This window comes from Tamandua tetradactyla, chromosome 3 (genome assembly GCF_023851605.1).
Source record: "Tamandua tetradactyla isolate mTamTet1 chromosome 3, mTamTet1.pri, whole genome shotgun sequence".
In the NCBI taxonomy this organism is placed as follows: domain Eukaryota; kingdom Metazoa; phylum Chordata; class Mammalia; order Pilosa; family Myrmecophagidae; genus Tamandua; species Tamandua tetradactyla.
In genome coordinates this window covers 178,180,637-178,198,936 of record NC_135329.1, presented here as the reverse complement: position 1 = coordinate 178,198,936, position 18,300 = coordinate 178,180,637, and the positions used below count along the sequence as shown (strand labels likewise).

At 35.2% G+C, this 18,300-nt stretch overlaps 1 protein-coding gene across 20 annotated transcripts in view; it reads right to left on the bottom strand.

Moving 5' to 3' along the window:
* Positions 1–18,300, bottom strand: part of NBEAL1 (neurobeachin like 1) — a 312,588-nt gene that overhangs the window by 43,704 nt on the left and 250,584 nt on the right. For 19 of the 20 annotated variants that reach the window (XM_077154757.1, XM_077154758.1, XM_077154760.1 and 16 more), the window contains 7 exons: positions 15,057–15,158; positions 13,635–13,730; positions 13,105–13,229; positions 11,062–11,202; positions 7,062–7,192; positions 5,724–5,833; positions 1,230–1,347 (listed from right to left, as the gene is read on the bottom strand). In XM_077154757.1, coding sequence (XP_077010872.1) covers positions 1,230–1,347; positions 5,724–5,833; positions 7,062–7,192; positions 11,062–11,202; positions 13,105–13,229; positions 13,635–13,730; positions 15,057–15,158 — 823 coding nt within the window. Of the gene's footprint in view, positions 1–1,229; positions 1,348–5,723; positions 5,834–5,855; positions 5,983–7,061; positions 7,193–11,061; positions 11,203–13,104; positions 13,230–13,634; positions 13,731–15,056; positions 15,159–18,300 lie in introns of those variants that run through there. The other variant, XM_077154767.1, reaches the window with a different exon arrangement.

The window sequence follows — 18,300 nt, the reverse complement described above, 5'->3', positions numbered from 1 at the left end:
TGCAAATGTTCATTTGTGTCCTTGCCTTTAGATTCTCTGAATATATACCTAGTAATGGGAATGGTGGATCATATGGCAATTCTATATTTAGCTTCCTGAGGAATCGCCAAACTGCTCTCCAGACACGTTGTACCATTTTACATGTTTGTTTGTGCCCTTGCCTTTAGTTCCTCTGAATATACCCCTAGTAATGGGAATGCTGGATCACATGGCAATTCTATATTTAGCTTCCTAAGGAGCCACCAAACTGCATTCCAGACAGTTTGTACCATTTTATATTCCCACCAAGAGTGGATGTGGGCCTATTTCTCCACATCTCTATGGGCCTTCTTTTAAATTGTTTGTCTTTTGCTGACAATTAAATACTGATTATTTAATGCAGGACCCAATTAAATAGATTGATTAGATTACCTCCACAGAGATGTGACTTGCCCAATTGTCAGTATTAACTTTTTTTTTTGGGTGCATGGTCCGGGAATCAAACCCAGGTCTCCCACATGAAAGGTGAACATTCTACCACTGAACCACCCGTGCACCCATGGGTATTAATTTTTGATTAGAGGGAAATGTGACTCCACCCATTCCAGGTGGGTCTTGATTAGTTTACTGAAATCCTTTAAAAGAGGAAGCATTTTGGTGAGAGCCACCAGAAATAAGAAAGCCACAAGAACCATGAGAGCCCACACAGCCAGAGACCTTTGGAGATGAAGAGGGAAAATGCCTCTGGGGGAGCTTCATGAAACAAGAAGCCTGGAGAGAAAGCTAGCAGACATCGCCATGTTTGCCATGTGCCTTTCCAGTTGAGAGAGAAACCCTGAAATCATCGGCCTTCTGGAACCAAGGCATCTTTCCCTGGATGCCTGAGATTGGACATTTCTATAGCCTTGCTTTAATTTGGACATTTTTATGGCCTTAGAACTGTAAACTTGCAACTTATTAAATTCCCCTTTTTAAAAGCCATTCTGTTTCTGGTATATCGTATTCTGGCAGCTAGCAAACTAAAACAGGCACTATTAATTAAATCTATAACTATATTTGCATATATACACAACTAATATATATATTTTAAAGGTAGCAGTCTCAATCTTTTCAGTAAAAAAAGATCACTAAAACTAATTTTTCTAAATTGTCTTTCCTGTGTTAAGTTGTTAGGCCCAAAACACTATGTGTAAATACATATTAAAGTTTCAAACAATATGACATTAGAGAAAAAGTATATAGGGTTATACCTTCATAACTACAGTAATAGAAAACGTTGAGCGCCTCCACTGCAGCCGGCCCCCTCTGTTTATACCCAAAAATCAGATCTATCCATTCATGAAGATGAGCAGAAACATACTCAGATTCCTAGAAGAGAACAAATTTAATAATATAGAGATATCTTTCAGCTAAAATGTAAATATGGGTCTTTTTTAAAAGTAAGAACAAATTAAACATTTCTATACACATCTATTTCTATACACATCTTACCAGCTATAAATATAATTCTGTGAAAATCATGTTACACATTTATTTAATATCTACTACACATATAGGCTATTCTTAGCTACTATAATGTAGATAGCATATTTATTAATATTTAGTACATATGGATTTCCTAACTAAGGGTTAAAGAAAATCACACAAATAACACAAGTATTCTAATATCCTACCTAATAAGGAAATTAATGACAGCTATAGAATACATCTTTTTGTGAAATTTCCATTGAAATAGTCTAGAAATTCAAGTTAAGGAAATAATACCACATTGGGCTGGATTAAAGATGGCTACAAATCGCCCACCACACACACACACATATACCCAGGAAGAGGACAGGGTGGTAGAAAGAAGCTTTTAGTTCCTTGTAGGACTTGTTAGTAATGGCCTGAAAGACTTTGAAGAAACAGTTATTCTAGACAAGAGAAAAGTGGGTTCATGTTTTTGCTATATGAAAGGCAGAAAGAGCTCCTAGTAAAATCATATGCTTGGATGTGGAGATTTCCAGGCAAAATGTTTTAAAATGCCAACTGACTTCTTTTAGCTGCTATAATGAACTGCTAGAGGAGTAAGATAAGTAAAAAAATGAACTATTCATTTTTTAAAACATAATTCAGTTTTTAAACTATTTTTAAATGATTTTTAAAACTATTCAGTTTTTAAAACATAATTTAAAGAAAATATGATAAACCCAGTTGCTTGTTTTGAAAATAAAGTTATTTCTCATTCCCTGGATCTTTAAAGAACAAAAGACTTTCAAAAAGAAAAATGGCCTAGGCAAGGATCAGATCACACTATTGCCAGTCAAGAGGTTTATTTTAAGAGTGTGGCTGGTTCTGCGTGAGAACAAAGGAAGGTGAGAACAAATGCATAACTTACATTTTTGGTAGTGCATTATCTAATTTAACTTGTAAGGTCAGTTTATTTGAACACCATAATTATAAGGAATCTTGAATAGGGAGTGAGATTTTGTTGGTTTGTACAGGTTATGTGATGCCCTGATAAATCCTAGAGTAATTTGGGCAGAGAATAAAAAAAGTATTTGCAAAGTCCCTCTGCAGGACAGGGGAGAAAGGAGGAAATATTCAACTTGCCCATCTGGGGAATTCCTGATAGTCTCGCAAGCAGTGGGGACAACCAATTCAATAGGCTGAGCCCTCAATCTTGGGTTTGCCCCTATGAAACTTATTCTTGCAAAGGAGAAGCTAAGCCTTCTTAGGATTTATGCCTAAGAGTCACCCCCAGAGACCTCTTTTGTTGCTAATACGTGGCCTCTCTCTCTAAGCCAACTCAGCAGGTGAACTCACTGCTCTTTCCACTATGTGGGACATGACTCCCAGAAGTGTAAGGGGGCAATGTGGGATATGACTCGTGGGGATGAGCCAGGACCTGGAATCATGGGATTGAGAAAGCCTTCTTGACCAAAAGGGGGAAGAGAGAAATGAGACAAAATAAAGTCTCAATGGCTAAGAAATTTCAAACAGAGTTGAGAGGTTATCCTGGAGGTTATTCTCAGCATTACATAGATATCCGTTTTTAGTTTATGGTATATTAGAGTGGCTAGAGGGAATTACCTGAAACTGCTGAACTGTGTTCCATTAGCCTTGATTCTTGAAGATGATTGTATAACTATACAGCTTTTACAATGTGACCATGTGACTGTGGAAACCTTGTGTCTGATATTCCCTTTATGCAGGGTATGGACAGATGCGTAAAAAAATAAGGACAAAAAATAAATAATAGAGGGGGAAGGGGTAAAAAAAATTGGGAGATTGTTATACTTGTGGTCAATGAGAGGGAGGATAAGAGGTTTGGGATGTATATTTTTTTCTTGCGTCTTTTTACTTCTTTTTCTGGAGTGATGCAAATATTCTAAAAATGATCATGAGGATGAATACACATCTATGTGATAATACTGTCAACCACTGATTGTATACTTTGGATGGACTGTATGGTGCATGAAGATATCTCAATAAAAATAATAAAAAAAAGAGTACGGCTGGAAGAAAATTTTGAGATCTCAGAAAGATTTAGTTATGCCTCATAAACGTGCTCAACTACAAAACAGAACATTTAAGAATATTATGGGTATTTCCTAACAATGCCTCCCACTTGCCCCAAAGTAGAGAAGGCACTCTCTGCTAAAGTTACGTGGTATGGCCTTTGTCAAATGGAGTTATTTATAATTTAACACATAAAAAAACCACAAAGTTTTAAAAGAAAATGCCTCAAATTAGACTGAAAGGAATAAAGATTGTTCAAAAAGAAGAGAGAACTTTGGCTTTCAACTTACTATGGTAAAAAAAAAAAAAAAAGGCTGAGAAAGAGACTCAGCTGTACACCTGGTCTTTTACAGAAAACAAAAATGATTCAAAAGGGGACTCAGAAGTCCAAAGGCAGAACGAGGAGGTAGAACCAGGAAGTAAAAAGAACCATTCTCTCAGGGAGTAGTACTGGGCCCTAATCATGAAGGTGAGGACATGTTGTTGCTGGAATTCATTGCTACAAACCAGTGACTTCTGTGTGTCTTAATGTACTCCCTCTTTTAATGGGTGTGTCTATGTAGTTCTCCTATCCTTACTTAAACACTGTTGTTATGTGGGGGCAGATAACTTGTCTCTTCACCAGCTTCAGCTCCAAAAGAAGCCATAACGGAAGTCCACTTGATTTAGGTGAAATACTGGACTTCAGGTCTGATATGTTAATGCAGGGGCCAGAAAACTACTGTCTGTGGGAAGAATCCGGCCTAGTGCCAGATTTGTAAATTAGTGGAACACCGCCATGCCCATTTGCTTTTGCACTACAGTGGTAGAATTGAGAAGCTGTGGTATAGACTTTATGGCCTACAAAGCCAAAAATACTTACTTTGGGCCCTTAATAGAAAAAAAGCTGCTCTTCTCTGACTTCATGGGATGAGATTTTTGGCATTCCTAAGAAGAGTTAAGTATATTTTGCAAGTAGGAGGAATGTAAATAATTTGTGGCCAGAAGGCAGACTGCCTGGTGGATTAAATAACGGTTGCAAATTCTTTATCTCTCCCTATAGAGGTGGAGCTTCCCTTCTATAGAATCTGCACTCACATTCTGACTACTTAACATTACCAGGTGCAGAAGCAGAAGCTTCTACTTTTGTATTTTGGTGATCCCTGAGCTACCATGTAAGATGTCTGGCTACCCAGCTGTAGAAACCATGGAGATTAGATATTTTGAGATTACATGGAGAGGGAGAGAAGAACAGCTCTCCCAGTCTTAATGCAGCCTCCAGACAACTTTAAACCAGCTATCACATGACTGCAACTGCATAAGAAAAAACTCTGGCTAGATCAGCAGCAAAACTGTTTATTTGAGACCAATCAACCCACAGAACAGTGAGATGATAAAATGGTTCCAATTTAAGCCACTAATTTTGGGATAGATTGTTAAACAGCAATATATAACTGAAATACACATTTCCAACATCTTATCAATAAGGAATGAGAAAGCATGTCTTTCTAAAATCCTGTAAGCCACTTCTTGTTATAGATAGTACAGGAGAAAATCACCTGAGAAACTCCTTGTGGGCTAAAAGGTTATTTTATTTTTTTTCCAATTTCTTTTTTATTGCTTACAAACGTTATAATCTAACTCTGGATTTTTAAAATTTGACAAACTGTGCACTAAAGACAAGGAATGCTGCCAAGTATGGACGAATTAGCTTCAGACTAATTTAGATAGACAAGTAAATGGGCTATCAGTAAAAAATTTGGAGCCATTATTATTATCTGCAATACAATAACATCATAATACAGATATTAAAGTAAATCTCACTTATCTTCTAATCCAAACAGGAAATTTAGCTAAAAAATTAATTTTTTCAGTGGCAATTCAGATCAGAAACTCAGTGAAATCTTTCAGAAAAAAAAAAATGTACTTACCTTTGTTTGAAACAGATGTGGGAACCACAAAAGATCAAACTACACCAGTTTGGTGACTGGAATAGGTTTACATATAATAGGTAAACATCTTATGAAACAGAAAATATTGAATATTTTGCTGTATAGTTATGAGGCTATACTATCTTCTCACTATATCAGAAGAGCATATCTTCAAAATAAATTCTAAATTCTAAAATAGCATATATATTATAGTAGATTATAAATTAGTATAGAAAAATAAATAATTAACAGTCAGGTACATTTATCCAATCCCTAGCAAACACATGTCTTTATTTTGTTAATCTACCTAATAACTAGAAACAAAAACCTTACCAGAGCTTTTCTATGTTTATAGATGAATTCTTCAGCTGATTTTGCCCATTTGGGGAGAATGACATCATTTACTAGTTCTTTGGAAACTTGTAGACGACCCAAATTAAATTCTAAGATATATAAAAGATATGTATACAATCATTTTAGATCTAAATACATCAAATAAAATACATACAAATTGAAGGTTCATTCCTGAGCAAAACAGAAGTCTCTTTTTCTTCTTTAGTTAAGATGGAAAGGTGAGAATGAAGTTCTTTTCCTGAACAAAATTTATCCAACAGAAGAAAACAAGAAAAAATAGGGAAAAAAGCAGAAAAAAATTCTTATCTATCAGAATGCAGTTTGATTTAATCAGTTGAAATAAAAAAATAAATGAAAGTAGTTTTATATTAATTATTTCAAAGTAAATCATATTACTATTAATTGTTGAGAAAAGTGGGGAAAATTAATACTATGACCCTTATTTCAAACTGAAAAAAAAATGCAATATTTAGAATTTTTCATATATTAAAAATAAATAACACTGTCCATCTGATAGCTAATTTAATAAATAAAGCTCCTTAGAGCTTTCTAATTTAAGCTATATTTATTTTGTGGAAGAACAATATATTTACACACCACTATTCAAAGGAGGTGCTGACATAAAGGAATGTAAAAGTATCTCACAGAAAAAATATTTAGAAATGTTTAAAGATTGTATTTCGCTGCATGCTCCTCTACTTCAAAACATAATATGAATTTTCAAATATTATAGTGACTTATACCTTTTCATTATTTTCACCTTCTCTTATTGTTCTAACTTAAGGGCCAGCAAGCTTTCTTACAAATGGTCAGAGAGTATATATTTTTGGCTTTGTGAACAGAATGATCTCTGTTGCAACTACTCAAATCTGCCATTTTCCTGTAAAAGCAGCCATAGACAATATGTAAATAAATGGGCTGGCTGAGTTCCAGTAAAATTGTATTTATAAAAACAGGCCCATGGACTTATAGTTTGCTGACCCTGGTCTAAATCCTCACATTTTACGCAATGAGTTTTAATCTAAATGGCTACATGGCAGATATAACATATGGCATTTTCGCTTCTCTAATAAACATTATACTTGGTAGATTCTCTTACCAATTAAAGTTTCACTCATTTATTTTAGTTCCCTATAGCAGGTTCCCTGGAAGGTAAGATTGGTACCTTGGCATTGGTTAAGCCATGTCACCAAGTAGTTCATAGATAAAATGAACCTTAAATAACCTGTACGACATCACAAAAATGTCCTACAACACATTTTCTAGGCTCCTCTACTGGAAACCGTTGTGTCAAATTCTTAATCCCTTATTTCTTACTATTTTGATTTTCCAAAAATTCTGGGAAATAGAAGAACTCAGGAATGAGCTCCTTCACATCATATGGATTATCCATTAGAGCTTGCCAGGTAGCAGGGATGGAATGGAATTGTCGATCCGCACAGTCAAACCTGCATGTGAAGACAGGAATAGAATAGTGAAAGATAGCAACAAGGCAAAAACTCCTTTCAGGTTTCCGAGTAATTGGGGCTTCTCTTTTCTTAATTTTTCCTATTAATGTCTAAAAACACAATTTGCTTTACTGATTATGGTAGTCTATCTTTCATATTTTGTTGTCAGGAACTAAATACTTTTATTAAATTTAATGTAATCTTAAAGAGATTGCTCCCCAATAGCATGATTTTTGCTGAGTAAGATCAATTACAGTAAGTAAATATTATTTGGAAATTAAAAAATCTACAGAGCTAAAAAAAAAATGTAAAAATCTACAGAGTTTAAACACCAGTCTAAGTATTTTACTACTAATCTATTCAGTTAGTAGAACTATAGGATTGCTGTTAATTAAATCCTTGATACATAAACATCTCCACAAATTGTTCGACCCCAAATCAAAAGAAAATAGCTCTGTGGCTAAATGTCTTATATTTACTTGCATATATACTACTATTTTTAAGTTCCTTCATGGACACTACAGTAGTTGGGAGAAAGTTAAGTGGTCATGCTGCAATTTTATTATGCTTTTCGTAATCACAAAAAGGATAAACCTCTCTGTTTCATTTCCTTTGATATTGTTTTCCTGGATTTATTTAGTAAGTGATACTTTGAGTTTGAAATGGCAAGGCTGTGCTTTATGGAATAAAGTTACACCAATGATTGTGGTACAAGCTGCTACACGATGTGTCAATGGAACACAGGCTCAGGTGCAATGGAGGCTCCAAGCAAAAGACCGCACAGCACAAAGGGTCCAAAGGCACAAAAGAGACCAGACTACTTTAGCTGCTCCCCTGGGGAAGTCAGAGTCAGTGGATGGCAGTTTCACAGGCCTCTCTTTGTGTCAGACATGAGGGACCAAATGTGGTTAAGCCCCTGGGGAGGCAATTGCTTAGCAGCTTCATATTCCTCTCAATGAGGGACACAAGCACAGACTGAGTGATGAGCTTTTATGTACTCCAGCTGCAGGGATCTTTGCTAAGAGCAACTTTGTGCCCTGCTAAGTAGCTAGGAATGGTTAATATTTAATATTTACCCTGGTTGCCTGTGGTCTCTTGAGAAAAGGCAAGATACAAAACACCTGAATGCAAACAAGCACGAATGGAAACATAAAAAGTACCTGTACCCAATTAAGCATGAAGGGAAAAGAATGAAGGATAGGTGAGCTGGGAAATGTGTGGCCTTGACTTCCCCAACAATGACTAAACTGACTCTTTTTATACCTAATAATCTTGATCTGAGATGGAGCTGATCATTTTATATTTCTTAACAGAACATTGAATTTAATTATAGATAGTCATTGGGTCATTTCCAAAGCCTAATGGTGGTGTATTCATATTCAAGGAAAGGTACAATTTTAATGGGAGAATCTTTTTTTGTCATTTCTTTTTTGTGAAACAGTATTTTTGAGATATAATTCACATATTATATAATTCATCCATGTAAAGCATTCAATTAAATGGATTTTGGTATGTTCACATTGTGACACTAGCCCCACAATCCATTTTAAAACATTTTCAAAACCCCCAAAGAAACCTCATACTTCTTAGCAGTCATTCCCTGTGCTGGACCCCAGAAAAGCCATGCCCTTTGATCCTCATTCAATATTGCTGGGTGGGAGCATTTTGATTGTTCCCATGAAAATGTGACCCATCCAATTGTAGGTGGTAACTTTTGATTAGATGATTTCCATGGAGGTATGTCTCCACCTACTGAAGGTGGAGTTGCTTGCTGGAATCCTTTAAAAGAGGAAACATTTTGGAGTGAGTCCCTTTTTTGGTAGAGCCACAAGAAAGCCAGCAGATGCCGCCATGTTCGCCATATGCCCTTCCAGCTGAGAGAGAAACGCTGAACGTTGTCGGCATTCTTGAACCAAGGTATCTTTCCCCAGATGCCTTAAATTGGACATTTCTATAGCCTTGTTTTAATTGGGACATTTTCTCGGCCTTAGAACTGTAAGCTAGCAACTTATTAAGTTCCTCTTTTTTAAAAGCCATCTGTTTCTGGTATATTGCATTCTGACAGCTAGCAAACTAGAACATTCCCCATCACCCTATCCTCATAGATCCTGGCAACCACTAATTTACTTTCTGTCTTCATAGATTTCCCTATTCTGGACATTTCATATGATTGGAATCATACAAGATGACAGGCTTCTTTCACTTAGCCTTTGTTCTCAAGGTTCATCCATGTTGTAGCATATATCAGTACTTTCTTTTGTTCATTTCTTCTTTCATTCATTCATGGCCAAACAATATTCCATTATATGGCTATGCCACATTTTATTTATTCATTTATCAACTGATGGACATTTGGGTTGTTACTACATTTTGGCTATTATGAATAATGCTGCTGTAAACATGTGTGTATGTAAGTTCCTTGTGTAGATGTTTTTTCAATTATTTGGGGTATGCCTAGGAGTGAAATTGCTAGACTATATTGTAATTTGTAAGTTTAACCTTTTGAGAAAAATGCCAGACTGCTTTTCATAGTGGCTGTCAATTTCTTCACATCCTTGCCAACACAAGTTATTATCTTTCTTGATTACAGCTACCCTAGGGACTATGAAGTGGTACCTCATTGTGTTTTTGTTTTTTTTTTTTACATGGGCAGGCACCGGGAATCGAACCCGGGTCCTCGGGCATGGCAGGCAAGCATTCTTACCTGTTGAGCCACCGTGGCCCGCCCCCATTGTGTTTTTGACTTGCATTTCCCTGATGACTAGTGATGCTGAGCATCTTCTCATGAATTTATTTGATATTTATATATCTTTGGAAAAACATCCATTCAGATTCTTTGTCCATTTTAAAATTGGGTTAATTTTAATATTGAATGGTAAGAGTTTATTTAGATATTCTAGATATAAGTCCCTTATCAGATATATGATTTGTAGATATTTTCTCCCATTAAATTGGTTATCTTTTCACTTTCTTTATGATATCCTTTGAAGCAAAAACAGAACTATTTTTGAATTTATTAATTTATTTATGGAATCATTAAAGGCTGAAAAGACCCAGTTACACTTTACTGTACCTTATGGAGAGAAAACTACACCCTATCATGATGGATGTAACATTTGGGAATTTGTAGTGACCTTGGAGACAAGAGTCTCTTCTTCAAAGCCTAGACTACTGTACTTAAGGCAGGGATAAAAAACCCGGGATAATTGTGAGAAATATAAATTATAAGGAAAAAGAAACTAAAATAGGCAATGTTTATATAAGCTTCTTGGGGAAAGCAAATGGTACTGCTAAAGAATAAAGCAACATGGAAACAAAATGTGAGCAAGTAGGGAACCACCAGGAGGTTACACTGGGGAATAGAGTATTCATGGTGAAATTTGTTTCTTTAGAATTATTAAGAAAATGTGAGAAATAGGTAAGTTATACCCACAGGTAACATGTTAATAAAGTGGTATCATAGACCTGTTCGAGGTGCTGTTAATAATGCAAGAATCCCTCTTTGTAAATCGATATTTTTAGTAGGACTACATAGGCAATGATTAGGTGTGAATCTCTGGTAAAGGTCTTGGACCTCTTAATCAGAACTAATTCTGAATAGGTCACTGAAATCAGTAAGAATCACCAAGGTACTCTGGAAGAACAGGAAAAAGCAATTCTCTTTAAGGCACTTGAGTCACTGAGTAACCTATTCCCAAATTAGTTTGGTGCAGTCTATCTTTATGTACAGGCTTTTACATAAATCAAAGCCTATTAAGGGATATTATAAAAAAAACCTGACCCTGTTATACAGTACATGACATGAAGGCAAACAGTTTTCAAAAGCAACGTACAATTGTAAGACAATATCTTATTTACCCAAAACATACCTTCCACTCTGAAGTTGGATGTGAAGGGTGGTGAATGGTTCCATACGAATAAGATAGTGCATAACGCCCGCAGAATTTGAATAGTGAGTACCATAATGAAACTTATCAATTGTTCCCATAGGGTCCTCAAAATTTTCATATCTAAAAAAGAGAACCTAAAGTTTTATAACCACTAACAGTAAAATTAAATCAGAGGGACATAAATTTGTATTGTATTACTGAAAATACAGTGTTAAAAAAGTTCTTATGTTTCATTATCAAACTATATGTTCTTAAAATGGTAATCTTAAAAGAAAAAAGTTTTCTTAATTAACACTTTCTTCTGAACAATGAAATATTACTAATAGTGGCTTCTGGAACACTAGTTCTGTATTATACAATAATACATATTCACATTAGAAAAATTAGAAAACCCAGAGAACTAAAAAAGAAGAAATTAAAGTCAATTACAATTCTGCTTCTCAAGGATAATTACTTACCATTTTGCTGAAAAATCTGTCCCTCCCTAATGCATAAATTAATACTCAAATATCTTCTAATTTGAAAGTGTTGTATATATATTTTTTCATTTAATATTTTCCCATGAATATTTTTCCAAATGATTGAATAATCTAATTCTAACAGGCACACGGTATTGCATTGCATGGATGGACCACAATTCAACAATTTATTTACTCTTGAACATTCAGATTGTTTCCATTTCTCTGCTATTCTAAGCAGTGTGATGATTAGACATCCTTTTGTGGCCAAGGTTATAAAAAAAAATATGGAGGGCCCATCAAAGACTGTGGAAATGAATGCCTAACAATCTAAAAATTAAAAAAATAAACAATAAAAGAGATTGTGAATAGAAAGAAAACCTAAGCCAGATTAATAGCAAAGGATATGTAGAAATTCTGCAAGCTCTATCACTAATACATATGTAACCGGTCTGCATGGCAACATCTGAATTTGTAGGTATAAATCTTGAATAAGAATGAATGGTCTTTTGGAAGCAATAAACACCAACATTTTAAAAGCAAAATGGTATTCATCAACCTGAGGGAAATTTCCTTTTACATAGTAATCATTAATATTCAGGGGAATAAAAATAGTTTTCAGGTCAAAGTTATTTACACCTATACAAAAAATACTACTAAGCTTTAAATTTCTCTGATTACCAAAAATGTAAGTTATTCGTATAAGTAGTTTTTTGGAACAATATTCAAGAAAAAAAACTTTTTTTGTGGGTTATTGTTAGGAAGTAAGTTTGACTAATGGCAATGAGGAGATAATAATACAAGCAGAATTCTATTGTTGAGCTGACAAATCAATTATTAAATACTGCAAAAGATCTTGGGAAATGGTTACAATGGAAAAAAGTGAACAATGTATCATCAACTTTCAAATAAATCTAGAATTAAGTTAGTTCCCAAAATATTTCTTTGTGTTTATTATTAGAAATCATAACTGACAAATTACTCATAAATCTCTATGAAGAAAAAAGGAAATTAAAGTGAAATTATTCTTTTGCATGTCAACAATTTGCAAAAAAATTTAAAAATTTGTGAGATGTTTACAGGGTGGATCATAAATAAACAGAATTATAAAAATTTCCCTTCCTTATTAAAACACTTTTATATTTTCCACACATGTTCTTCCTTTATAATTTGTTTTTATTCACATATTGAATAATTTTCTATCTACAGGTATGAGTATATTAGATGGATATTTTTACATGTTAGATGAGTAGGTTATAAAAATCTAAAATACCTATGAAATTTCCAAGAGTCTATTACCTCTTAGCACATATTTATTAAAAGGTGAAAAGAAATTCTGAATAAGAATTTAAATTTGGTGATAAAAGGGATAAACATAACTATAGTTAAGATATTTGAAGGGCAAATGAAACATTTTCAGGAAATTTTAGTGAAGCAATTATCAGCCTCTAACTATTGAAAGTAGTTGTGCATTCAAAAAACTAACATTTGGCCTGCCATAGTAGTAATCAATACAAATGCCAACAAGCAATGGGAACTTTGAAAAGGAATAAAAGGCTCTTACTTTTCTCGCATGGCTTTGGCATTTTTATCATTAACAACTCCAATTGGCTTGGAAAGGTCTCGAAACACAGCTGGGTTGTTAAGGTCCAACTCTTCTGAAGTATAATCTTGTAAAATCCAGGGGAACTGAAAGAACCATAATTTACACTTTAAACATTCCTTCCTAGAGACGCTAATATCCCCATATCTCTTATCAAATGTTTATCTAAAGACAAAAGGGAAAATTTTTAGACATACTATTTTCTTGTTGCAAATGTTTATTCACTCTTTAGTTAAATAACTGAAGCTTTATTTCTGATAGTTTCCCTGGAATATTTTCAATGAAGTGAATGAAAAAAGAGTTTTATTTTTAATTACACTTACGTTTATATAGTTCTTCAAAATAGCAGGATAAAAAATATACAGAAAGAAAAAATCAGTTTATATATATTTATTTTAAAATCAGTCATCTAAGTATCATGCACATATATTTTTGTGTATTATAAAACCAAAAGGCAAATTTCATATTTATGAGATTTGTATAAAACTTACCACAGGATACTGTGCAAGGTCATTATAAGTTCGTCCTGCCATTGTATTTATTTGAATGAGATAGTCAAAATTTGATATCTCTCTGTTCATCCATTTCTAGACAGCACAAAAAAGAGCAAAATCAAAATCAAATAACCTACATCTTTCAGCAACTACTAGTGAGAATAATAAGACAATCTTATGCTTCCATCTTCTCAATCATCTTCACAAAAAAAGGAACGGGGCTAAATTTTTTAAAAGGCTTAACAGGGAGATAACTCCATACACTTCTAAATTCATTTCCTTTTAAAAATTGGGCTCTAGAAAAGAAACAGAAAAGTCAACATAAATATTACACTATAATCCAGAAGATCTTTGTAAGAACTAGGACTTTTCTTGGGTTAAATAAATTTTTTTATTTGAACACTTTATCTAAAATTTATAATGAAACATTAGTTTAACATTCCTTGGAAACCCACCTCTATAGGAGCAACAGTAAATGGTATTTCTACAACATCAAGTATAAAATGTATGAAAAAAAGAGATCATCATTTCATTTTTCAAATCATCTCACTGTAGTTAGCTTGCTAATTACTCTACCCAGTGTGGATTGCTCAAGAATTTTGCTAATAGATTAATATTCACCTTTAGGTTTACTGTACATCTTAAGCAAACGATATGCCTATGAGGATAGTGAGAAATGAACATCTATATACATATTTCACAGAAAAACCAATCATAATATTCAAAACCAATCATAATATTCTTAAGTGCCAGATTACGGAATCAGGACTTTAAGAACATGGTTTATTCTATAGGTAACAGAGAAAATACTTTATTAAATAAAATTTACTTCTCAGCCACTAGGAGGGAACTGATGGCTTTTGAACAAAAGCACCCAAGAAAGATTATTACTTATGTAGGAGGAAGTAGAGAGCAAGACTCTGGTTAGGAGACTAATAGTCCTGGGAAGCAAAAAACAAAAACAAACAAACCTTTACTTGGGCTTTGGCAGTACAAATTCAAGAGATGTTGGGATATAAGTGATGATAAAATACATGAGGGTCTTAGTTAGCTTTGGTTGGTAAAATAATTGACAATCTTGTTTTTTATCCATGGTGCTTTATGTATTTCCTGTTTTTTAGCTTCTGCATGGATTATCTTTATTATTAATAAAAACCTCCAAATGTTATTTTTTAAAAAGAGAAAATTTTTGAGGAAGAAAAATCCATAAGTCATATCCATATACTGAATGATATGGGAGGGGAGGCACTGTGTATATGAGGGAAAGAAAGGAAAATTAAAAGAATATAATTCAAAAGATCAATCTGAATGGAAGAGTAGTTATAATAATCAAAATAAAATAACCAGAAGTTTTACTTTAAAGCAAAAGACTGAGATATAAAAGAAACCCCCAAAACAGTATCTATTAAAACTTCCTACCTGTGTCAATCCTGATGCTTTGAATAATTCCTGTGGTGATCTGGTTCCGTAACTATTTGGAGAATGAAGTGACAACAATCTGCTGTATACTTTGTTTCTAATCTATTAAAAAAAACAGCATTTTATAAGTTTAAAAACTGACCAAGAAAAATCTGGATTATGTTTTTATAACAGCTTTACTGGGCTATAATTCACGTAAAATTTATCCTTTTAGTGTACAACTCAGTGAGTCTTAGTAAATTCAGAGTTATGCAACTATCAGGACTACTGAGTTTTAGAATATTTTCATCATCCCCAAAAGAAACCTTATACCAACTAGCAGTCACTCCCCAACTCCTCCTCTCTCCAATACCCTGACAATTACTGCTCTACTTTCTCTGTGGATATGCCTATTCTGGTCATCTCATAAAAATTGTGTATTATGGTTTTAAATCTCTACTATTCTACCCTTAGTGAAGTCAAGCCATGCATTCTTTGAGGAAGTTATAGTGTATAGTGGAAAAATCAATAGACTTCAAATCAGAAAACAAGCTCAAATCTAGTCCAAATTTAGTTCTGCTATTAACTAATTATCTTATAAGGGAAATAATTTAATTTGCTAAGTCTCATTTGTAACAATCTCAATTCTTACAGTGTTGTGAATTATTCAGTTATACAAATGTAAAGTAAGAAAATTCACCTTTGAACTTGAAAGTTTCCTCATCTATATAAAAAAAAGGGATAACGGAATTTGCCCTACCTTATATGAGGTTGTTGTGAAGATTAGATACTATATTCAAATGTACTCTAAAACTATAAAGCTATACAAATGTACGGTATTCAGAAGGGGCAGATTAAGCTTAATTAAGTGACATAGCTTTCAAAAAAGGACATGCTTTGTAGTTTTCCTATGGGGGAAATCTATTTTTAAAAGTAAAAATGTTATCCTTTTATAACAGAAAAATGTTCTTACAATGTCTGAACTGGGGGACTTATAGAGGTATACTTATAGACTTATAGAGAAGCTAGAAATGGGGAAAAGATTACCCAAAGAGGTTGAACTGAAACATAAGGGAACAGATACTTATGAGTAGCTAATTAGTGGGGTTTTAAGTAACATTGCCATATTGAAGGCAAATGTGATTGAAAGGGGCTGTATAGTGCCATGTATCCCACTGATTAACTCTACAATCATAAGTTCTCACATGAACTCCTTCAAAGGTTTAATCTTATACGGAGTCAATAATAGAGTGGTATAGGGGGAAAACTACTGTTGCATGCTATGGCCTATAGTTAACAGGAAGAGAACAACAGTATCACAGCAATACCAGGGTAAATAATGGGGGGGTTGGGAAATGAGACAAGAGATTTGGGAAGTTTTGATTTGATATTTGATGAGGGTGTGTTTATTGATGCTTTGTCTCTTTGGACCAATGAAAACTGTCTGAAATTGAGAGTGCTGCTGATTGTACATCCACGTGAGGACACTTAGAGATCGTTTGTTTATTTTGGACAATATCCATGATGCCCAATGGATGAAGGAGGCCAAAGGGTACAATTACGCTGAAGGTGAAAGGTGAACTGTGATATATATATGAGGGAATACTGTGCAGCTACCAAAAGAAATAATGTTGTGAGGCATGCAACAAAATGAATGACCCTTGGGGACAATGTGTTATGCAAAATAAGCAAGAAGCAAAAGAACAAACATGCTATGATCTATTTCAGAAAATACTTAAAAGAAAATTGGAGCCTAAATCATAAGCTCTTATAGCAGCCATATTCAGTCTGAAGTTTTAAGTGTATTTCTAGATTCTGAGACACTGAGCTATATGTATATAAGCTGGTATACTCCCTGGAACTTTGAGTACCTCTGAGACACCTAAGATTCAGAGCTGGAGCTCTGGAGCTCTGAAAGTCAGCGTTGCTACATACAATAACAGTTAAAATAACTGAAAAAGAGATCAGGCTTCAATTAGATATAAAAACGAAGTTGATTTGGTTGGATCTAAGGTAAATCAGAATCCAGGGCAAAAAATGATAGTGTAAACTTGTTTCTGTAGTAGAGAAGCTAAGACGACCTACAATGATGCCTAAGAGTTGCTTCCAAGAAATCTCTTAAGTTGCTTAGATGTGGCCTCTCTTTCTCTCTAAGCCCAATTCTACAAAGAAAATCATTAACCTTCTCCATGTACGGGGTACATGATATTAGGGGCAAAAATCTCCTCAACAATGTGAGACATGACTCCCTGGGATGATCTTGGCCATGGCACTGTGCAATTGATAATGCCTTCTGGCCCAAAACAGGGAAAATAAAGGTAACAAAACAAATACCAGGACTAAGTGAGTTCAAACAGAGTCAAAGATGGCTGAATAGGATAGGCTGGGTTGCCCCTGTTCCAAGGAGTAACTAGAGAAGGGACAGTAGGGCAACTGAGATGGTGATTCCAGGGTATAAGTGACCTGGGAGGCCTTATTGCAAAAGCTGAGGAACTGAGAAGCAGAGAACAGGAGACTGTCTGGCTGGTGCAACAACCTAATGCAGAAGGCCAGAGCCCACAGGACTGCACAGATAGGGAGAAGGGGACTAGTAAGAAAGCCAGGCCACATTTCTTGAACACTCTAAACTCATGGGAGCAGTTCCAGGACCCACAATTCACCCCATACCCCACACACCTGAACTCTGTCACCTGACCCCCTCCCTGCCTTTCAACAGCCCCCACCCTACCAAACACCCTGTGTGCATACTCACCCCACACCCCCACCCCAAGAGCACACAGGCCTGGGCCAGCCCAACCCACCTCTCCTACAAAAGTACAGTCCCGCCTAGCCCCTTCCAAGCCCTACCTCCCCCTCCCTGTCCCCTGCAGGTAGTCACCAGCACATAAAGGCTGCGGGCACTTAACTCCATACCCAAGCTATACCTGCCCCCAGCCCATACAGTCGTGCAACCCCACCACACTACCTGTGAGCTCCATGCACATGTACATCAGTTTATGGCCCTCCCAGATCTACACATGTACATGGCTCTCAGTCACGCTCTCTCCAGTTCTAGGTAAGCACTGACTTGTGTAGCCGGGCCATATCTGTCTTCAGTCCATGCAGACACAATGCCAGCCTGCTGCCCTGAGCTCCATGCATGTCCTAGACCAGGGCACTGCCCCCAGACCCATGCACCTGTACAGCCACTTCCCCCTCCACCGCTGGGTGCCCAAGCTCACAGGCAACAGCATAGTATCCCCAACCTGCACCGCATACCTGCCCT